Below are 24,682 nucleotides of genomic sequence, written 5' to 3'. Positions count from 1 at the left end.
TTAAGTAAGTTAAGCAAATGTGCCTCTATTCAAGAAGGCCTGCAGGGGAATGCTGGGAACTATAGGCCAGTGAGCTTAACATCTGTACTTGGAAAGTTACTAGAGAGTATTCTGAGGGATAGGATATACAGGCATTTAGACGGACAAGGGCGGATTAGGGATAGTCAGCATGGTTTTGTACGTGGGATGTCATGTCTCACAAATCTGATTGAGTTTTTTGAAGACGTGACCAAAAAGGTCAATGAGGGCAGATGTTGTATATATGGACTTCAGCAAATAATTCAATAAGATTCTGCATGGTAGGCAGCTCTGGAAGGTTAGATCAAATGGGAGCCAAGGACAGATAGCTGAATGGATAGAAAAATGGCTTCATGGTGAGACGGCACCTGGAGTATTGTGTGCAATTTTGATCTCCTAATTTGAGGAAGGACATTATTGCGATTGAGGGAGTGCGGCGTAGGTTCACCAGGTTTATTCCCGGGATGGCGGGACTGACATATGATGAAAGAATGGGTCGACTGGGCTTGTATTAACTGGAATTTAGAAGGATGAGAGGATATCTTATAGAAACATATAAAATTCTTAGGGGATTGGACGGGGTAGATGCAGGAAAAATGTTCCCGATTTTGGGGGAGTCCAGACCAAGGGTCACAGTTTAAGAAAAAGGGGTAGGCCATTTAGGACTGAGATGAGGGAAAACCTTTTCACCCAGAGAGCTGTAATTCTGTGGAATTCTCTGCCACAGAAGGCAGTGGAGGCCAATTCACTGGATATTTTCAAGAAAGTTAGATTTAGCTCTTAGGGCTAAGGGAATCAACGGATATGGGGAAAAAATCAGAATGGGGTACTGATTTTGGATGATCAGCCATGATCATATTGAATGGAGGTGCTGGCTCGAAGAGCCGAATGGCCTACACCTGTACCTATTTTCTATGTTTTTCTGTTTCTATGGAAGGAAGCAGAGGGTGATGGTGGAAGGTTGCTTCACGGACTGGAGGCCTGTGACTAGTGGTGTGCCTCAGGGTTTGGTGCTGAGATATTTGTCATCTATGTCAATGGTTTGGATGAGGACACACACGGCAAGATTAGCAAGTTTGCAGATTATACAAAAGTGGGTGGTTTTGCAGATAGTGAAGATGGTTGTGAAAAATTGCAGCAGGATCTGGATCGATTGGCCAGGTGGCTGAGGAATGGTTGATGGAATTTAACACAGAGAAATGTGAGGTGTTGCATTTTGGGAAGTCTAACATGGGCAGGACTTATACAATTAATAGTACGGCTCTGGGAAGTGTTGTAGAGCAGAGGGATCTAGGAGTGCAGGTGCATAGTTCCTTGTCTCAGGTAGATAGGGTGGTCAAAAAGGCTTTTGGCACATTGGCCCCTATCAGTCAGAGTAATCAATATGAAAGTTGGAAGGTCATGTTGCAGTTGTATAAGACGTTGGTGAGGCGGCATTTGGAGTATTGTGTTCAGTTCTGGGCACCATGCTATAGGAAAGATGTTGTCAAGCTGGAAAGGGTACAGAGAAGATTTACGATGATGGTGCCAGGACTAGAGTGTCTGAGCTATACGGAGAGGTTGAGTAGGCTTGGAATCTATTCCTTGGAGCGCAGGAGGATGAGGGGTGATCTTATAGTGTATAAAATCATGAGAGGAATAGACACTCATGGTCTCTAGAGTAGGTGAATCTAGGAGCAGAGGGCATAGGTTTAAGGTGAAGGTGAAAATATTTAATAGTAATCAGAGGGATAATATTTTCACACAAAGGGTGGTGGGTGTATGGAACAAGCTGCCAGAGGAGGTAGTTGAGACAGGGACTATCACAACATTTATGAAACAGTTAGACAGGTACATGGATAGGACAGGTTTGGAGGGATATGGATCAAACACGAGCAGGTGGGACTAGTGTAACTGGGACATGTTAGCCAGTGTGGGCAAGTTGAGCCGAAGGGCCTCTTTCCACACTGTATCACTCTATGACTATAAGTTGACAAGAAGATGGCAGATGGAGTATGTGGAAAAATGAGAGGTGATTCTCTTTGGTAAGAAGACAGAATAACAAGATATTCTTTTAACAGTGAAAAGTAAATATTGATGTGTGGTGAGATCTCAGCATTTTGGCTCATGGGATGTGGAGCAGAGAAATACAGAGAGGGGAAATATTTAATTGGCAAATGGAAGATTGGCCTTTATTGCAAGGTGGCCAGAGAACAAGCGTTCCTGAGTTCACTTGCAGAATTTTGTTCTGAAGGATACATTTTGGAGACAGTGTAACAAAAATCATGAGTTTGATTTGTGAGATGAGGCACTGTCATGTGTGGATAGATGGAGCAAGACTGGCCAATATACATAGGAATTGAAGAATGTTCTCATTGATTCATACTAGATTCTGACAAAAATGCAAGAGGCTTTCCCCGGTGAAGAGAATGGAATTTGACCATTTTGGACTGAGTTTTTGACTGGAAACTTATTTTTTGCTGAGTGCTGATTTTGATATTCTCTGCCACAAAGAGCTGTAATAGGCAATGGGGAAACTGATAGACTTGAAAATGAAAGGAATCAAAGAATAAGTGTATCATGTGGAAAAGTTGATTTTTACTTTAGTTTAGTTTAGAGATACAGCGCGGAAACAGGCCCTTCGGTCCTCCGAGTCCGCACCGACCAGCGATCCCCACACTCTTACACTATCCTACACACACTAGGGACAAATTACATTTATACCAAGCCAATTAATCTACAAACCTGCGCGTCTTTAGAGTTTTGTGGTATAGGATAGCTAAAAGATATGGATAGAAAATGGCTTGCAGAGAGGGAGAGGTAGCAAGAAGCAGAAACAAATAAGCACTTTCCCAAGTGGCTGTTAGTGACTAGGGAGGTACAGTAGTGTTCATTGCTTGGGCCCCAGTTATTTACACAATATATTAATGACAGAGTCAGGAACCACAGCCTAAGCATACAGAGTAGGCTATTCAGGACTGATGAGAAGAACATTCTTCACCCAATCAATGGTGAACCTGTGGAATTCTCTACCATAGATGGCAGTTGTGGCTGAATTAACCAATTGTTTAGCAGTCCGGGCCACAAGAGATGCTGGAATTTGGAGCAAAAACAAACTGCTAGAAGGACTCAGCAGGTCAAGCAACATCTGCGGACGCAAAGAGATGATCGCTGTTTTAGATCTAGACTCTGTATCAGGAAGCTGCAGCAATTACATTATTCCCTCACAGATCCTTGGTTGTTCTCTGTATGGAGTTTGCACGTCCTCCCAGTCATTTCATAGGTTTCCCCCAGATTACCCCATTCCCAGAGCTGTGCTGGTTCATTGGGCTCTGCATATTACTCCTATTATGGGTGGGTGGTCGTAGAATCAATGTTAATGGGCTTGGGAGGCAGAATGGGTTGCTGGGAATTAAGTGGAGAACCAGGAGTGTTGGAATAACTCTGAAATCCAGTATAGACTGGATGGGCCAAATGACCTCCTTCAAGGTCGTAGGGAATTATATATACTACTCATGGCTAAAGAGATTGAGGTTATGGTAAAAGACCTGGAGCAGGGACTGAATTTGGGTGATCAGTCATGATCATATTGAACAGTGGAACAGGCTCGACCTATGCTCCTATTTTCTATGTTTCAACCTCTTCTGCCAACGTCCAAAATTATGCCCACGGTTTTTTCTGATTTTACACTCTCTTTAGAATGGTTTTATTTATCTTACAACACTTCACCTAATTATCCACTGAAATACATTGCTATAGACATCACGGCTTTAAATCTCGCATGTCGTATGCCCTCCCAGTTCAATAGTCTGTCCCTTGCAACTGATCATTCTCCTCCGCACTACTTACTATACTTCCACATTTGGACATCATTAGTGTTGAGAAGGGTATTGGCCCTGTCACTGACCTGCAGGGAATATCGTACAGGTGATCCAGCCTAAAAACATTTATTTGCTGTAACTCATTATGTCTCGTTCTTTTGGCCAAATTCATATTGTCGTGTCTCACAAATCTGATTGATTTTTTTGAAGATGTGACAAAAAAGGTTGATGAGGGCAGAGCTGTAGATGTTGTTTATATGGACTTCAGTAAGGCGTTTGACAAGGTGCCGCATGGTAGGCTGCTCTGCAAGGTTCGATCGCAAGGCATCCACAGAGATATAGCTGAATGGATAGCAAATTGGCTCCATGGAAGGAAGCAGCGGGTGATGGTGGAAGGTTGCTTCTCAGACTGGAGGCCTGTGATTAGTGGTGTACCTCAGGTTCGGTGCTGGGCCCGTTACTGTTTGTCATCTACATCAATGATTTGGATGAGAACATACAGGGCAAGATTAGCAAGTTCACTGATGATACAAAAGTGAGTGGTTTTGCAGATAGTGAAGATGGTTGTGAACGATTGCAGCAGGATCTGGATCGATTGGCCAGGTGGGCTGTGGAATGGTTGATGGAATTTAATACAGAAAAGTGTGAGGTGTTGCATTTTGGGAGGTTGAACAAGGGCAGGACCTACACAGTAAATGGTAGGCCTCTGGGTAGTGTTGTAGAACAGAGGGATCTAGGAGTACAGGTACATGGTTCCTTGAAGGTCGAGTTGCAGGTAGATAAGGTGGTCAAAAAGGCTTCAGTCAGAGTATTGAATATAGAGGTTGGGCGGTCATGTTGCCGTTGGTGAGACCGCATTTAGAATATTGTATTTAGTTCTGGGCACCATGTTATTGGAAAGATATTGTCAAGCTTGAAATGGTTCAGAAAAGATTCACGAGGATGTTGCCAGGACTAGAAGGTGTGAGCTATAGGGAGAGGATGAGTAGGCTGGGTCTCTATTCCATGGAGCGCAGGAGGATGAGGGGAAATCATATAGAGGTATACAAAACCATGAGAGGAATAGATCGGGTAGATGCACAGTCTTTTGCCCAGAGTAGGGGAATCGAGGACCAGAGGACATAGGTTTAAGGTGAAGGGGAAAAGATTTAATAGGAATCCGAGGGGTAACTTTTTCACACAAAGGGTGGTGGGTGTATGGAACAAGCTGCTAGAGGAGGTAGTTGAGGCTGAGACTATCCCATCGTTTAAGAAACAGTTAGACAGGTACATGTATAGGACAGGTTTGGAGGGATATGGACCAAGCGCAGGAAAGTGGGACTAGTGTAGCTGGGACATGTTGGCCGGTGTGGGCGAGTTGGGCCGAAGGGTCTGTTTCCACACTGCATCACTCTATGACTATGATCCTCTTATTTCATGGACTTCAGTTTTGTTGCTGAGCCTATTAGAAGCTAATTAATCAATTGGCTTATGCCAATCTATATACTAAACAACTGATCAGCCCTCTCGTTAAAAAACTAAAAGAAGTATAAATTCCTCTGTATTATTTACTTTTAATGGGTACTGTACTATTTGGTTTCATATATTAATTCACAGATGTCCAAAGATATTTATTTTGCTCTAGATTATAGATTCAAACAAGATTCTCACCACTAAGGTTACACATATAGCCTGCGGTTTCTGGGTTTATCCTTGTACCTCTTTTGAAACAAGGAAGTAACATCTACAATTCTGCTGCTCCTCTGGAACCTCCCGGCAACTGGAAGATTTGGACCAGTTTCACCTCAAATTCCTCCAATGGAATAATACCATGGAATCTTTAGCGATACCCGTGGTGTCAACCAAATAAATGATTACAAGCATCTATTGGTGCTCAGATAAAGATCAAATGTGGTAATCGTACAGTGTGATGATTGCAGAACTGTTAACTGGTGCAACATGCAAGCTAATTGATAAGTAGAAACATTATATGAGTGGCAATGACAATCAATATCAGCTATGATATGGGACAGTGTAATAATAATAATAATAATAAATTTTATTTATGGGCGCCTTTCAGGAGTCTCAAGGACACCTTACAAAAATTTAGCGAGTAGAGGAAAAACATGTAAGGGAATGAAATAAATAGTAGAGACATGACTAGTACACATAGTAAAGACAGAATACAATTCAAAACACAGTATGAGGCAATTAATGCACAGATGAAAAGGGACGGGGACGTGGGGCTAAGGATAGGCAGAGGTGAAGAGATGGGTCTTGAGGCGGGACTGGAAGATGGTGAGGGACACGGAATTGCGGATCAGTTGGGGGAGGGAGTTCCAGAGCCTGGGAGCTTCCCTGGAGAAGGCTCTGTCCCCAAAACTGTGGAGGTTTGACTTGTGGATGGAGAGGAGACCGGCTGATGTGGATCTGAGGGACCGTGAGGGTTGGTAGGGGGAGAGGAGGTCAGTGAGATATGGGGGGGCCAGATGGTGGAGGGCTTTGTAGGTGAGGACCAGGATTTTGTAGGTGATCCGGTGGGAGATGGGAAGCCAGTGAAGTTGTTTGAGGACTGGAGTGATGTGATGCCAGGATTTGGTGTGGGTGATGAGTCGGGCGGCTGCGTTCTAGACCAGTTGGAGTCGGTTGATGTAGGTGCAGCTGATGCCAAGGAGAAGTGAGTTGCAATAGTCCAGTCGGGAGGAGATGAAGGCATGGATGAGTGTTTCAGCAGCGGGAGGTGTGAGAGAGGGTCTGAGTTTGGCGATGTTGCGGAGATGAAAGAAGGAGGTTTTAATGACATGGCGGATGTGAGACTCAAGGGAGAGGGTGTAATCAAAGATCACGCCAAGGTTGCGGGCCTGGGGAGATGGGGAGACAGTGGTGCCATCGATGGTGAGAGTGGGGTTATTGATTTTGCTGAGTGTTGCTTTGGAGCCTATGAGGACTAGAGGTCACAGCCTCAGAATTAAAGGACGTTCTTTAAGGAAGGAGAAGAGGAGAAATTTCTTTAGTCAGAGGGTGGTGAATCTGTGCAATTCTAAGCCACAGAAGGCTGTAGAGGCCAAGTCAGTGGATACATTTAAGCCAGAGATAGATCGCATTTTTGATTAGTACGGGTGTCAGAGGTTATGGTGAGAAGGCAGGAGAATGGGGTTAGGAGGGAGCGATAAATCAGCCATGATTGAATGGTGGAGTAGACTCGATGAGCCAAATGGCCTAATTCTACTCCTATCACTTATGACCTTATGATATTAATAAAGTCTCAGGCAACATCAATAATTAATGCAGACCGAAGCATCCTGCTGCCCGTTTCTGCTGCCAATTGATTAGCCTTCCAGCATTGCAGAGAAGGTATTGACAAATACTTTGTGCTTCTGAGGATATGGGATTTGTAAAGGTGAATGGATTTGAGACATAAAATCATCCGAGATCTTACTAGATAGCAGAGCAGAGCAGGCTCATGAAGGCTTTGGCCCTCTTTCTATTTCGTATCTACTTATGTTTGATATTATGCCAGCCACAGCTGGAGAGCTGCTGTGGGTCAGTAATTTGAGATGCGCAGTGCGGTGGTGATGAGGCAACATGAGGCAACATTAAGCCCATCTCAAGTAAAGCCAGACCGATTCTCTCTCCTCCTCTCCTGTGCCAGATCTGCAGTTGAAATCACTTGTTGCTATATTTTGGGAAGGAGTTGGCTTTTTTCCATCTGGAATCATCTTCACATAAAATAATTCATGATTTATTAATGAAAAAAATTGCAGGTGCTGTAAATTCTAAAAACAGAAAATGCTAGGGAAACTCAACAGGACAATGAGCATCAGATGTAAGAAAGAAGCAGTGTTAACCTCATTCTTTAAGAAAGGATTCATTGCTCTTTCACCAATGATTTGTCATATTCCGAACCACAGCACAGAACAAATTGTTCTGTCACAAATGCCATTAGTTGGTGTCCAGATTTGTTCGATATAAACTGGCGAAAAAAACCAGATTAAACCACCGAGGACAAGTACAAGTAAAGGAAGATGCTCGTTTCCTGCCAGACATGTAATGCGGTTGCCTTGTGATGGAGGGATATACACAGAGGTAGATTATTTTGCAATCACAACTGGCTATCTGATTAACAGTGATCACTATCAGAGGGAGCCAGAATCCTCTGATAATCATTGCATTAAAAACCCTTTTTGATTTCAGGACATGTGACAGTCTCCATAGGAAATGGTTCTTTTCTGTCTCTTGTAATTGCACATTTCAAAATAATTGCACAAAGATGTTTCACTGTTCTCAAATAGTTTAATGATGAAATGTATTTATTTGGCAAGCCCTGAGTGGCCGGGCTGATTGGGTCATTTATTTGGACAAGCCCTGAGTAGCCGGGCTGATTGGGTCATTGATTTGGGCAAGCCCTGAGTAGCCGGGCTGATTGGGTCTGCTCATCACATTTCCTGACGTCCCTCAGGAAAAATTCCCTGAGAAATTTCTGCTAGAAAAATGTTGTCTTCTTCTTGGTGCTTGCCCAATGCAGAACATCTTGGTTTGAGCGGTCTTTATACTATTTTACAATGGATGCAGATGATTTTACATCTCAGAAAAGCTTACAGCTCATCAAAGTGAATATCTGTTCTTGGTATCAGCAGGATGGGCCATTGGGTGCTGGGATCATAGATGGTTCTGACATCGCCGAAGAATCGCCATATGTTTCGGTTATCAGTGGGCTGATGGAACATCTCATTGTTTTCCATCCATCGCCTGTTTTTTAGGTCTGGGGTTTCTGCTGGATCTCAGCTTTCTGCTGGATCTGCTGGTTTCTGCTGGATCTCAGCTTTCGGGTGCCGGAGGAGACATTTCTTTTCCATTGAATCATGGTGGAGGTTTCAATTCAAGAACACTTTAATTATATCTTTCTCATCACATTGGTCCTGATGTTATCTGGTAGAGAAGCCAATAATCTCTTCGTAGGTGCTAAATATAATGGACCTCAGGGCAATATCCTGATGCTGAGGGCACTCTGTGACTCTTGTTGGTAGAATCATAGATCTTTCATGAGGCATTGTCTGGGGAGAGATATCTTACTGCTATGCTGCTACTCATGTCCAACAGGTTTCCCACCTAAACTATTGGTCAAAATGAGAAATTGTCTCATCTTTACAATTGAAAAAAAGTGACATCACAATCGACACCTGAGAATTTTCTGCCATGGCTGCTCAAAATGGAGAAAGACCATTTGAGATAATATTGAGAACCTTAAGTATATTTTTTGGCAGCACATTGATGATTAACATAAAAGTAAGAAGGAATAAACCATTTCCCAAACTGTCCACCTGCCTCCCAATCAAGGAACTCACCCTCTCCCATAGCATAATTTACCTCCCCAAAACCCACAGAATTGTAATGAAAGCTAGTCAAGGACCTTTACAATCTGCTCAAGAAGAATTTCTTCATTTCTTTGTTTTGGAGATGAAAAGATTCATGTCACTTTGCAGGTTTGTTCAGTAATTAGAGGCATAGCATTATACAGCATGGAAACAAGCCCTTCAACCCAATTTGTCACCTGACATCTATCTATCTATATACTACTAAAACTCTTATCTTGTTTGTTTCTATCTATGTCTGTCTGTGCGGGGTTCCTGAAATTACGCCAAAAAGGTACACTTAGTAGCGATGTTACAAAACCTACCTTCAGCGGCGCTCCAGATCTGCCACTGGCTGTGCGTGCAAGTCTGGCGCCTTTAAGGGGGGGGGAATTAAAATGCAGGTGTGTATCGCTTGTCGGAGAAGGATTTCCTCGGGCTGCTAGCTGATGAAAAAAAATTGATCGGACTTCCATTCCCGGTTTATTTATTTTTTTTAATCGCTGGACAATTTAATCGCTGGATTAAAGTAAAAAGTGACTTTGAACGCCCTCAACGCCTACAACGTGACGGATCGCAAAAACAGGACAAAACAAAGGGTAAGTCGTTTATTTCACATATCATCTTGCTTCTTGGGGTGGCTTTTGTCTAATTTTACGTTGCGAAAATGTTATTTGGGCCCCGGATCGGCAGTGTCTTTCCTGCCGATATGGGGTTAAAATTCACTGCAACGGCAACGTTCCAATAGATCGAATTCTAGAAACACCCACTCGCAAGATAATTTAAATCCTTGCTTTTTTGGATTATCATGTCATAAGCCGTCTAAATCGTCTATATTTTGTGTTATTCTCTCTCCACGATCATTATTTTTAAACTAAATATTCACAACAGTTTGAGTCACATGTATTGTGCAAAAAATAATAATTTTGATTATATTTTGAGTGGATGTTTCTGGATTAATTTATGGTAATTAAACATTAAATTCCTTCCATTTGGCCTATAAGTTCATGACAGTGAGATTTAAAAATCATGTTATATTGTGAATTCTTGTGTGAATGTCATTTGGACACTTAGGCTATTTAAAAATGTTAACCTTTTCTTAAGAAATGGATAAATGTTTAGATCTAGTAATTTAATTTAGATGAATTTAATTGATTAAATTGATTTGATGAAACTGATGAATATGAATTTTTTGTTGGGTATTTACTTATTTGTTTTAGCGTTTAACTTTATCATTTCTACCTTTTTTCTAAAACTGCAAATAATAGCTTGTTTCTGTTAATGCTGTTCAGTGTTTTTTTTACATTTACATTTTAAATAGATGTCTCTGAAGAAGAAATGCAAAATTGTCAATCCAAATGCCCAGCAAAAGAGACTGATTTTGACAGCATTCGCAGAGATTATCCGAATTTGGACTACTCCAAATGTGATGATCTACAGGACATTCTTAATGGGAAAGTAGTGGGCAGGAAGGCATGCGTAGTTTGAAGAACAAAAAATTGTAGTTTACAATGCCAAAATTGAAAAGTTGAGGAAAAACAAGGTGTACAGAGTTGCTTATTGGTTACAATCTGAGGAGTATGATGATGCTACTGATTATGATATGCCAATGTACCAGCTAGCAACTGATCTTCTCCATAAAGACTTGGTCTATTGCTAGAAATTGTAATTTATTTACCTACTTGTTATGGACTTACAGCATATAATACAATAATATTAAAGTTCTGATCTTGAGAATATCACATTTCTGAATTTTCAAGGCAGTCTGGTTGTTTATTACTATTTCCGTCACAACGGTCAATTTTGTAATTAGCTACAATTATGTAACTAACTAATTATATGCTTTAATTTCAGGTCATCCAAGTAAGATGTTTTATATTTGTTTCAGAATGCTTCAATCTATAATAACTGAAAATTTCAATCAGTTCTCTTATTTTTTAAGAAAGTTGTGGGCTTTTGACTGTCCTCGATCACAGCTTTTGTGTTAAGACAATGGAAAACCAAGATGCTAATTTGCGAGTATGAAAATGGCCATATCTTTTTTAATACTGAAGATATGAAAGTGAATTAGGTGTCAAATTAAACTTCTTTTTATGCTTTATCTGATGGCATAAATTGCAGACTTGATTTTTAAAATCTCAAATTTTGGTACATTGCTAACTATAGCGCTACAATTTGTGGCCCAACTTACTCACCATTGTCCTATGGTGTACTTTTGCAAGTTTCGTTCAGATTGATGGTATATTTTACAAGTTATTCACATTTTTAACTTTACAAAACCCCACTTTGAGAAAAATGTCTTCCATCTGCACTGGCAGTTAGCAGTGTATGATGTCTCAATGGGATCTCATTTACATAAACTGCCCGTCAGCAGTGTTCCGCCCACAATGACATCACATTTATATTTTTAAAAAACCCTGTTTTAAAAAACACAGCAGCTTCCACCTCACAATGACGTCAAGGGGAGTAGGGATGGGAGAAGGGTTATGGAGGGAGGGAGTGACTGAGGGTAGGGGAAAGGAGAGGGAGGGAGAGGTGAGGGAGGGAGTGGGGGATGGGAGGAGAGGGGAAAGAAGAGGGAGTGTGAACAGGAGAGGGGAGGAAGTGCTGGGGATGAGGGGGAATGGAGGAGGATAGGGGTAGGAAGAGGGATGGCAAGGCGCACTTGGGGAGGGTTGCCGTGACTCGCTTCACAACAGGGACCTCTGGCGTCACAACGGGAACCACTCAGCCGCGTGGGGTAGGGAGATAGAGGGAGAGGAGAGGGGAGAGGGGTTATGCAGGGAGGGAGTGACAGGGTAGGGGAAAGGAGAGAGAGGGGAGGGGAGGTGAAGAGGGGAAATAATTTGGAGCGGAAAGAGGAGAGGGAGGGAGCGCTGGATGAGGTGGAATGGAGGAGGATAGGGGTAGGAAGAGGGATGGCGAGGCGCAGTTGGGGAGGGATTCCGTGACTCGCGTCACAACGGGGATCTCTGGCATCACAACGGGAACCCGTCAGCCACTCCTGCGCGGTTGGGGGCTATGGTTGAGTGGTGGAATATTGCGTTCGGGGACCAGCCCTCCCATGTGACAGGGACCCATCGGGTCCCACTTGGTCTAGTATATGGCTAAAACTCTCATCTTGTTCGTTTGTTTGTTTGTATGCGCGCGTGCAAGATTCCAAAACTCCGCCAAAACGGTACACGATTGCGCTACAATTTTTGGCCCACCTTACTCACCATTGTCCTAGGGAGTCCGTTACCCAAGTTTTGTTCAAAATGATGTTATATTTTACAAGTATTGACATTTTAAACTTTACAAAAAATTATTTTAAACCACTTTTCCACTTGCCCTGCCCGTCACAATGGGATCCCGAATCTCATTAAAATAAAAAATCGTGAATGGGAGGGGGAACGTCATAATTTTTTTTAAATCGCGATTTTCATTGTGGGGGTGGGGGGGGGGAGATAGTAGAGAGGTTTCATTTGAAAAAAAACCCCCAAAAATATCAGTTAAAAAAAAACTTGGTCTAGTCTGAATTAAAAGTGCAAGCACATATTGAAAATGCATAAACATGCAGTCATCTCACCTGGAGTGCAGAGACCCATGCCCTGCAGGTAACTGTGGCAACGATCCTTATGCTCTTCCAGGGAGCTGCACTGTTTATAACTGCGCCCACAGAAGCTACACTTGTATGGTTTGTCAACTGCAAGGAGAAAATGAAAACAGTGAGACATCTCACAGGAATACAAAACAAACACATATGAACTAAGGACTATAACTAGCAACAATGTCATTTAGCAAAAAAATCAATCTGATTAAATAGCATCAGCAGGATAACAACAAAACAGGCATCTTCGTGCAATAATAAAAATAGAATGGGGAGAAAAATTCAATTGTTTCTTTGTCTCTGACTAGTGACAGATTTTGAATCTGGGATCTACTGTAAGAAACCTAGTAACTATTTGTTTCCTTGAGTCTGCTCGATAGGACAATCTCAACTGGTAACTCAACTCCATTGACGGGCTTCAGATCTATGTCTTCTGACAATATTAGCAGAATGCCACCAGTCATTGTGATAACATATTGAATTCTCCCCCAGAATCCACAACTTCTGTGAGAGCACGTTTTTTGTTTTTACTGCCTGACCTTGATATTGCAGCTGATTGGAAACAGCCTTTATGTTACAATCTATATGCAACCAAAGGCTTTCTACACCAGCTCCAGCACTATGGTGCACTGGGTTCACGTACAGTAGGTCTCCCATCATGCTGGCAATGAGGATCAGATGTACCCTCAGTGGGGTGGGGAGGGAATGGAATCAGGATCTCAATCATTGATTTAGGGCACAGGAGAGGTTTGTATTTGAGAGTGGGGAAGAGGCGATAGCAACTGGCTGTGGCAGTGAGAGAAAATGGGAATGCCAACTGGCTGGGGCCATTTGTAGAGTGTGAAGGGAACCTGCATTGAATGATGGGGATGGGGTGCAGCAGCTAGAATTGCTAAAATCACTAAAGGAATCCCCTGCATTGACTTTCAAGCATGGACCTGTAAAGCCATGAACCAGGTAAGTCTGTCTCCTGTTAAGGCAGTGACAGAGTGTTGTAATGACAAGCTCCTGCATGAACAGTTGCACAAATGAGTGCTGAATGCCCTTTAATGCCCCTGTGCATGTCCCTACACTTCTATGACAAATCTGCCATCATGAGAGAACCAAGTTTCTGATCATGTTTGACACGTTAACTTTTGACTAAATTCCTTTTGGTTGTGTACAAAATTACAAAGCTAAGCAAAATGATTTTTCAATTCATTACTTGACTTTGCACTGAAAACATTATTTCTCCACCAACAACAAATCAACATCCAAACAAAAATTGCTGCCTAACCTCTCTCAAGCTCCATGTTACTGAGGTTTGCATGTTCTCACAGTCCTTGGAGAATTAGAATGAAAAGCTAGAACATCAGACATTGATGAAACTAAGCAACATCTGACAATTGCTGGCATCTGATCTTTAAAGATCTATTTTGTCAGGAAACCGTAGATGCAGAGGGAGCATCAGAACAAAACTATCCTTCGGCCAAATCCTAGTATCACTTCACACTCTGACTAAATTTGCATGTTCAAAGTGAATGTTGCCCAGCTTGCACACTTCAGTATTTTAGAGCCCTGTGGTTTTAAACTGTCTGTATGAGCTGATAAGGCTAAAATCAATCACTCATTAGGGCTGACTTATTACAGAAAGCTTTCTATTTTTCTGCATCAGCAGTATCAGAATGAAAGATTCTAGCTTGAATATAATTCAGCACATTGAACAGACTGGAAACTGCATGCAGTGCACACATGCAAGGTTTCATGGATGCTAAAAATGAATGCCTCTTCTGCACTGGTTTCTTTTCAACTGATGCTGCTTGACTCTTCCAGAATTTCTGCTTTTCCGTCTGCACCTGTTGGTTGCAATGCAGAAGGCACACCAACATCATACTGCTGCTAATTACATTGATTAATGAAAATGAAATGAATGTTTATTGGCCAAGTATCTTCACATACAAGGAATTTGCCTTGGTGCTCTGCTCGCAAGTGACATGACATACAGTGACAATTAAGAATGACACATAAAACATTAAATATTAATAATAAAGCATTACCGATTAAACATGTGAATTAAACAAAATACCAGAGCCAAAAGGAGGCTACAGATTTTTTGTTCAAGCTGAATAGGTTTGGGTCGTGTCTGCTTTGTTAGACGGCGGGTTTGAGTCAGAACAAGCCAGGCCATCTCTTTATAAATAAAATGACAAACAGCAGTATTTTATAAATAAATACAGAATTACATGTTGCCGGAGCCATGAGGGGGCGCTGAGATGCTGGGTGAGGTGGGCATAAGCACAGCGCTACATGCCAAGGCCAGCATTCCTGACTGCGGAGAGATTAAATAACGGAGGTAGGGGTCGGGGATGGGGCCCTGGTACGTATTGAACAAAGATTGTTCGACGTACCCGACAAAGAGGCAGGTGTAGCTGGGGCCCATGCGTGTGCCCATAGCTACGCCTTGTATTTGGTTTAAATAAGGGAGATAGAAGTCGGGGATGGGGCCCTGGTACTTAAATAACGGAGGTAGTGGTGAAGGGTTTCGGCCCGAAACGTTACCTATTTCCTTCGCTCCATAGATGCTGCTGCACCCGCTGAGTTTCTCCAGCATTTTTGTGTACCCAGCATTCCTGACTGTCAGGTTGTGTTGGGTTTTAATGCAGATCTCTACATCACACACCTGACAAGTGCCTTATTGACAATGGAAAAGCCAGAGTGAGTCAAAATATGAGATGCTCACTACAGGAGTCTTGGCTTCTGACCTGGGTGTGAGAATTGGTGTGCAGTAAAGCCGGTACTGAACTAAATATTGTAACCGACAGCTTTCTCATTTTACAACACCCTTCCCCTACAAAAGCAAGCTTTCCTGAAATGACAACATATTACTAGGTTTATCACGATGCACAAGTAACAATTATAACTGGTGCGGCCACAACCTTCCTATTCTGCCTTTGTTTCAATATTCTCCAAATATATGAAAAGAAGAGTTCTTCAAATCAAACACAGGCCATACCAGACACTGGAGAAATTAAAATGCGACTGCTTTTGCATTGTTCATTAAACATATAAACATGTGCATATGTTTCCTTAATATTCTTACTGCTGATTGTTGGTGTGATGTGTGGTGGGTCTGTGCCCATCTGTACATCCCCCCCACCTCCACCCAAACCCATCTGCCCCTGGGAGATGCAAAGCTGGCACACAGATTTATACACAGGCTTTAGGTTTACGCAAATGGTTGCAGTCCCACTTGGCTGCAAGTGTTACAAAAAAACAAAATGATAGGAAGTGCCGAAATAGCAGTGTCTAATTCAGTGCAGTTTAAAAAATGAAAATCTGGTGTGGACTGCTTGCAGCTTGCCTGCCTCAGGGACAGGAACTTTACAAGACTGCCTCCTGTCATATTGCCAAGAAAGGATAACAATGGCAAGTCTATCAGCATCAAATGGATTAGTTGTCTACACTGATGATGATGGGAATAATATAAACTGTGCAGAGACCATATGATCAGTCCTTCAGGGGACAAACTGAATCATCATATTTCAAATTCAACACTCACCCCATTCCCCATTCTAATGTCATCCCACTTAACCTATACCAGATGCCGAGTACAGATAGAATACATAGACAATAGGTGCAGGAGTCGGCTATTCAGCCCTTTGAGCCAGCACTGCCATTGAATGTTATTATGGCTGATCATCCACAATCAGTACCCCATTCCTGCCTTCTCCCCATATCCCTTGATTCCATTAGCCCTAAGAGCTCTATCTAACTCTCTTTTGAAAGCATCCAGTGAATCGGCATCCACTTCCGCCTGAGGCAGAGAATTCCACAAATTCACAGACGTCCCTACAAATTCTACCCATCGGCTTTATAATTATCTCTTTGCTTGTATGTAAGAAGTTCCAGACAGTGTGCAATGTTTTCGAGCAGAGATGTTTGCTGATGATTGCACAATATTCCATTTGCAACTCCTCAGATAATGAAGCAATCTGCGTTTGCATGTAGAAAGATCTGAGCGACAGTCAGGCATGGGCTGATAAGGAGCAAAACCACTTGTTCTAGATATTAACTGACAGTTACCATTGCTGAATTACACACCATCAACATCTCATGAAGGAGGTCACCAAACACCAGAAAACTAAATATTCTGATTACGAGAGATTGGGAACTCTGCGATGAGCTCCACAAAGCTGATTCTCCAAAGCCTTTCCATCATCTATGTGAAATACTAACAGGAATGTGATGTAGAAATCTGCACATCACTTCCCTTCATCAACATCTTCACCTTGGTCCCTCAAAAAAAACTCCAGCTCCCACCCACAATAGCTTGACCTGCTATTTCTCCACCCCTCACACTAGCCCCCCTACCATCAAATCCTCACCTCCCTCCTGGTATCCAAACTCCTCAGTACCCAATGTGCCTCCAAAAATAGCCCTCCTGTAACATCCCCCTTTCCTGCATCAACATCCCTCACTCTCTCCCTCGTTCCAACATCATTCCCTCCTCCCTCCTCCTCTATTGCAGCTCTATTGCACTTTTTGTTAGGCCGCATTTGCAGTTCCTGTTGCTCCATTACAGAAAAGTTTGTGGAGGCTTTATGAGAGTGCAGAGGAGGATTTCAAGAATGTTGCCTGGATTCAGTCAGTCAGTCAGTCAATTTTATTTGTATAGCACATTTAAAAACTACTCACGTTGACCAAAGTGCTGTACATCAGTGAAGGTACTAATGTGCTACATACAATGTTACACAGACCTAACAATACATACATAAACTGTTTACAGTGCCCCCTCAGAAGGCCTCAAAAACACTAGGGAGTAGAAATAGGTTTTCAGCCTAGACTTAAAGGAGTTGATGGAGGGGGTAGTTCTGATGAGGAGAGGGATGCTGTTCCACAGTCTAGGTGCTGCATCCGCAAAAGCGCGGTCACCCCTGAGCTTGAACCTAGACCGCGGGATGGTCAGTAGCCCCAAGTCGGCCGACCTGAGGGACCTGGACGTAGAATGGTGGGTTAGAAGATTTTTGATATAGGTGGGAGCAAGCCCGTTAAGGCTTTGTATACGTATAGGAGGAGCTTGAAGTTGATTCTGTACCCTACTAGGAGCCAGTGGACAGAGGCCAGAATCGGGGTGATGTGATCCCTTTTACGGGTACCCGTCAGAAGTCTCGCTGCGGCGTTTTGAACCAATTGCAGGCGGGACAGGGATGATTGGCTGATGCCAGTGTATAGGGAGTTGCAGTAGTCAAGGCGGGAGGAGATGAATGCGTGAATGATTTTTTTCAAGGTTAGTCGAATTGGAGGAATGGTTTGATTTTAGCTATGGTACGAAGCTGGGAGAAACTAGCTTTTACCACAGAGTTGACTTGCTTGTCAAACCTTAAAGCAGAGTCAAATATCACGCCAAGGTTTTTGACGTGCGGTTTGACCAAGGAGGTTAGGCTTCCAAGGCTGCCTGTTATCGTTTTGATGGAGTCGGGGGGGGGGGGGGGGAGGGCGAGTAGGATGATCTCAGACTTGCTCTCATTTAGTTGGAGGAAGTTCTGTGCCATCCAACATTTTATGTCCTCGAGGCAGTGCATGAGGCTGATTAAATTTGACCAGCTGTTGGGTTTCAGGGGGAGATGGAGCTGTGTGTCATCTGTATAACAGTAGAAAGAAATGCCGTGCCTTTGAATGACTTGGTCGAGGGGGAGCATGTACAGAGAGAAGAGAATGGGGCCTAGGATGGAGCCTTGTGGCACCCCGCAGAAAAGGCTAGCTGGGGAAGAGAAAGAATTGCCTATGTTGGTAGAGAAACTCCTATTTTTGAGGTAGGAAACAAACTAGCTCAGGGCAGTGCCATCAACACCAACCCCGTACCGGAGACGGTCAATTAGGATGGCGTAGTCCACTGTATCAAATGCTGCACTGAGGTCGAGAAGGAGCAGGAGTCGCCGGAGTCAACGGTGAGCAGTAGGTCAGTATGTGAATGTTTGAAGTTCTTTTAAATGGAGAGACACAGTAATCTCATTGCATGTGACACATGCAATGACAATAAAGCATTCTGATTCTGATTCTGATTCTGATTGTGTACCTTCAACAAGGCAGACTCTGTGCTGGGCCCTGAAACCTGATTGGTAACTTTCCAGGATGGTATTTTGGTGAAGGTAAGACATTAGTTGATTTAGAATTACCTTTTCAAGGACCTTTGAGTGGAAAGGCAGTTTGGAAATAGGTCTGTAGTTACTAGCAAGGTGGGGTCTAGGTTAGGTTTTTTCAGGAGGGGCTGGACCACCACGTGCTTGAAACAGGTTGGAACAGCGCCAGTGGCCAGAGAACTGTTGATGATAGAGAGGATGCAGGGACCGGCTATTGCAATGATATCCTTCAGAAGGGCAGAGGGAACAACGTCAAGGGGGCAGGTTGCAGGTTTCATAGTGGAGACCAGCTTTACAAGGGAGGATAGAGTAACGGGTTGGAAACAGTCTAATTTAGAAGAACAGACCAATGAGACAGTTAGGTCACGGGTGGGAGGGGAAATATTTGTTCTAATGTTCGCAACTTTGCTGGTGAAAAATGTAGTAAATTCTTCACACTTAGCAGGGGACCCAGCTAAACTGGTACTGGGGGCAGGACATATGACAAAGGTAATAGTACTAAATAGGACCTTGGAATTATGAGCGTTTTTGGAAATAAGGTCGGAAAAGTATTGTGTTCTCGCAGACTTTACTGCTTCCTGGTATTTGAGAAGATTGTTTCTCAGAAATTCGAAGGAGATTTGAAGCTTATTACATTTATTTCCGTTCTGATTTTCTGCACTCTCTTCTTAGGGCTCTGGTGGTGTCATTGAGTCAGGGCCAACCTTTAGGCTCAGGCTTTTTCATTTTAAGAGGAGCAACAGAATCCAGGATGGAAGAGTAAGTGGTATTGAATAGAAAAATGAGATCGTCATTGCTGAGATGGGGGGGGGGGGGGGGAAGAAGCCTCGATGGTGCAGATGTCGGGATTGGAGGGTCCCAGCTACAGGGAGCAGTTGGATAGACATTCTCTGGAATGTCAGAGGTTGAGAGAAGACTTGATAAAATTATATAAAATTATGAAAGGCATAGATAGGGTAGACAGTCATAACCTTTTTCTCAGGGCAGAAATGCCTAACACTGGAGGCAATAGTTATATGGTGAGAAGGGAAAAGCTTAATAGAGATAAGCAGGACAAGTGTTTTACAGAGAGTAGTGGCAGCCTGAAACACATTGCCTGAGGTCGTGGTGGCGGCTGTTTAACTTGGCATCATGTTTGGCACTTGAAGGGCCCGTTCCTGTGCTGTACTGTTTTATGTTCTATTGAAACATTTAAAAAGGGTAAATTTCTCTGGGTCCTCCCGATTCCTACCGCATACACTAAAGTTTCTAACTTCCTACCTTGGTCTCCTTGTTCCGTAACATTGACTGCTTCACCGGTTCTTGTTTATTCTTATAAACCCTCGCCCACGCTAAGTATTTTGGATGCAAATTCAGACCAATATGGCTGCCAAATATGGCTCCCTTAATTCAAATAATAACATGTTTCTCTCTGCACATCAAAAGGAACACTATTTAAACAAAACTTGCTGCACACATCTCCTTTAGCTCCTCTCACCTTTAAACTTTGCCCTCACCTCTTTGATATTTCCACCCTGGGGAAATAGGTCTGACCACCCCATCTATCCCTTTCACAATTTTACATACTTCTATCAGTTATACCTCAACCTCCAGCATTCTAGATAAAATAATGCAAGTCTGACTTTTCCAACTCCTTGCCCTGTGCCCTGTTGTGTTAATGAGACAAAGCAGAGTTCATTTCTAACTGTGCTTGTTGCTGGCAAGTTCTCAGTTTAACAATTTACAGCCGTGCTGTTGTTGATTCATCACCTCCACATCACATAGGAAAGTTTCACATTGTCACCTACATTATACAAGCACATACTGTAAAGAGTGGGAGATTCACAATATAACAAAGAAACAGAAAATCAAAAAGAAACTGTACAGTTGCCTCCTCCTACGCTATTTATGTAACAACGTTTTCCTCCTTTTTGATTAAGTTTCCTGACTTGCCCTTCAGCTGCTGTGACTAGTTGCCCAGAAAAAATGTAAGATTTGAGTCTTTCTGGGAAAAGATTCCATCTTCAAAAAGTGGGCTCAGGCCAGGAGTCAGTCATACACCGTATTTCATGTTCAATAATAGTTATAACTATTAGAATATTTTATATATTACAAAAAATGCATGAAGGATATATAATAAAGTTACTCAAAACATCAGTAGTCACCTTTAGTAAAATGACACAAAGTGCTGGAGTAACAGACTGAAGATGGGTCTCGACCAAAACATCACGTACCCATGTTCTCCGGAGATGCTGCCTGACCCTCTGAATTACTCCCACACAAGTGTCTTTTTTTAAACCAGCATCTGTAGTTTCTTATTTCTCCATTATTCACCTTTCCCTCAGTTTTGGATTTAATCTTTATCTTAATCCCATTTTGAATACATTCAGCTGGTGCTCTGCCTTGCTCTATCCTTTCTTTCTCCTTACTGTCTGTAATCGAGTGACACTGACTGCCACAGATAGTGAGGTTACAGCAGCTGGCATGGTGGTGATCTTTAATCTGCAGGTGGCCTTTGATGTTTAGCAACCAATTCCATGTTGGAAACGATATTTGAATGAAGTTCTAAGAGTTCTTTTAACAGTTTGTAAATACTTGGCGCAGACGAGTTTGTAAAATGTATGAAGGAAATTTGGGGACAATATTTTGAAAAGCGTTACCTAATGATTGCAAGGACGCATTGCTCCTTATTGCATTGATGTATGTAGTATAATTGGATTTTGTCGCTGAAATTATTCTCATATCAAATGGAGGAGCTCTGCAGAAAATTAAGCCACTGTTGTCAGTAGGTTATAAATGTAGTTAGCTTTCCTGCAGAACCTTTGCTGCCCTAACCCTGCTAGCATTTTGCTGCCAATAAGTACATGACACTGCCATATCTGCATTAGGACATTGCATCGCCCATATTCAAGACTTAATTGGGAGTTGCTGAAACACTGTGAAATTTAGGAGGTTTGAACAGCTACTCTTTCAGCTCAGATCAATAATCTTCCAGGTTCAACCACAACTTCATCCGCAATTAAACATTCCTCACCTCATCTCCCAAAGCCAATCTCTCCCTACACAACCATATCAAACCACAACTCCACCTCCAACCTCACCTGCCACAATGCAACCCTCCTACCCCTAAACACACCATGCCTTATCTGTACCACTAATAATTACACCCCACCCTATCTCATCCCTGTGTTACCCCACCCTACCCACAACCCCACCTTATCTCCACCCCACTTTACTCCCTTACTGCCCTCAAACTATCCCACAATGACATCGTCAAACCACCCCCAGTTAGTGTGGCGGGTGCTTGGGCTGCACTGCCAGAAGTGGTGGTGGAGGCAGATACCATAATGGCATTGATGAGGCTTTTACATGGGCACATGGATTTTCAGGAAATATGGATTATGTGCAGGCAGATAAGATTAATTTATCTTGGCATCATATTCAGCACATACACAATGGGCTGAAGGGCCTGTTGCTGTGCTGTACTATTCTATGTTCTATGAACCTGTTATCCTTGGGTCAAAGAAAATTACAGTGATTTAAAGAAGGTTTTATAATTTGAGGTTTGATAGATTTGATCTCAAGCCTGATTCCTCTGGCATGGGATTATAATCAAAGGGTAGAATTTAAAATCGCTGACTGAAGGTCCAAGCAGAAGATAAGGAAGAATATTTTCAGAAAGCAAATAACTGGAATCTCATAGAGCCTATTAGCCTTCACTTAGATCAGGCAAACCTTGAAGACAAGTGCATGGAAAGTATTCAAGACTGTACATTGACAGATCAGTACATTGTAGACCCAATGAGGGAACAGGCAATTGTACATTTGCTCAGACGTAATACGCTAGCATACTAGTCATCTCACAGAAACGGATTCTATGAGAAAGAGTAATGATTAAAAAAATTAAAATAATACAAAGAATATAGGATTTCACATCCTGTTTTAAAATGACCAATTTATGTCCAAAGCTATAATCTATCCTTGAAAGTCCTGCAGGTTCTTCCCAAGCAGCGGAACTGCATCTCAATGACATTCGCTACATATAGTATGTGGCTCCTTGGTTGCGATTGTAAATGCACTCACCGGCACGATGAGGCCTCTGCCTGGTGTAAGGATCTCGAGACAACCCTGGTCATCCAAGACCTACACAGCCACCTGACATGCTGATTCCAATTTGGTGAGCACAGTAGATGCCTCAGGATGAGGCATCAATCTCTAAGACAATGTCCAGCTGTATTTGTGTGTCTGTGGTCACACATAGTATGGGAAATCAAGTAATGATAGCTGTAGTTCACAAAAATCTTCAGGTCTACATTCAAATCCATCACTAAACCAGGAAATTCAACATTTAAGCACATTTGCTAACTCATTCACTAAATTTCAGGAAATCCAAATTTTAGACAAATTTGTTGACTTGACAACTTGGGGAAAGAAGTGCATTTGTCTTATTGTTTGAAGATCATCCACAATGTTTTACATGAAGCACCGAGACTGGCATAATCCATCAAATTATCCTTAGGCCTAAAGTACATGGGAACCATCACCTTCACATTTACAGGCAGTGAGTACACGTACTAATATGTCAGAAAATACTTTGGTGCGGAGAAATAATTGATATTAACATGTTGTGAGCGGTTATAATAGAATGGTTAATAAAGTTATCATGAAAAATCACTGAAATTTACTGGTTATTGCATTTCACCTTTATCCTTTCAACTATAATTTTATTGACTTGAAATTGCTCGATTCTGCTTCCGGCCTATTTCCTCAAATGAAGCTTACATGCAAATCATGACCTTTACACACTTCTTGGAAGCTGATCTGAAACAATATCAAGATTTTTGATGACGCTAAATAATTGAATGTACAGATTAACTTACTGGAATGTGTGCGCAGGTGACCTGACAATGCATCTCTGCGTCGACAGGCATAATTACAAAGGTGACATTTGAACGGTTTTTCACTAGAGTGAAGTTTTACGTGGCGCAGGAGATTTCCTCTCTGTGTAAAGGATGCTCCACACTGATTACAGTGAAATGGACGTTCACCTACAAAAGCAAAAATGTGAAATGAATATTAATGATTTAATATGCTTTTCCGTTTTACACATATGTACATGTAGCACTATAGAGAGATCGTTGCATAATGTAAATAAATTATCACCATCAATTATTATTAATATCTTACTTGCAAAATAAACGGAATCATGAATAGGAGACTGGTATTTACTGCAAGTTGACTTCTGGAATTACACCCAATATCTCTCTTTGCCCTCAAGGACCTCCCATCTATTCAATACTGATGCACAGGATTCATGGTGACTTGGTCTTATGGATTCAGAACTGGCTTTGTTATAGAAGTCAGAGAGTTGTGATGGAAGGAAGATATTCTGGCTGGAGGTCATATACATATATATATATATATAATTGACTTGGACGTAAATGTAGATGGGTTGGTGAGTAAGTTTGCTGTAACACCAAAATTGAAGGAGTTACAGACAGTGAAGGAAAGTACAACATTGTAGTATGGCAAACTCCAACTTTATTAGGCAGGAGCTCGAGAGAGTACACTGGGAAATATTGTTATTGGGCAAGTCTACATCTGACATGTGGGAGTTGTTTAAAGACCAGTTGTTTGAAGTTCAAAACTGGCATGTTCCAGTGAGAAGGCTTGGTAAGGATGGCAAAGTGAGGGAACCTTGGATGAACAAAGAGGTTGTAAATTTGGTCAAAAAGAAAAAGGAAGCACGTGAAAGGTTTAAGAGCATGGAATCAGACAGGGCCTTTGAGAAATATAAAAAAGGAGTAAAGCAGATGATCAGAAGGGTCCACAAAGTGGCTTTGGTGA

At 42.3% G+C, this 24,682-nt stretch overlaps 1 protein-coding gene across 1 annotated transcript in view; it reads right to left on the bottom strand.

The window, feature by feature from the left end:
- The window catches only part of ikzf3 (IKAROS family zinc finger 3), a 66,803-nt gene that overhangs the window by 22,487 nt on the left and 19,634 nt on the right, over positions 1-24,682 (bottom strand). The window contains exons 4-5 of the mRNA XM_033034767.1: positions 23,716-23,883; positions 12,717-12,833 (exon numbers count right to left, since the gene is read on the bottom strand). Of these exons, the coding sequence (XP_032890658.1) occupies positions 12,717-12,833; positions 23,716-23,883 (285 nt within the window). The remainder of the gene's footprint in view (positions 1-12,716; positions 12,834-23,715; positions 23,884-24,682) is intronic.

This window comes from Amblyraja radiata, chromosome 16 (assembly GCF_010909765.2).
Source record: "Amblyraja radiata isolate CabotCenter1 chromosome 16, sAmbRad1.1.pri, whole genome shotgun sequence".
Taxonomy (NCBI): Eukaryota; Metazoa; Chordata; class Chondrichthyes; order Rajiformes; family Rajidae; genus Amblyraja; species Amblyraja radiata.
The sequence above is the reverse complement of the archived record's forward strand: the minus strand, read 5'-3'. Positions and strand labels throughout refer to the sequence as shown.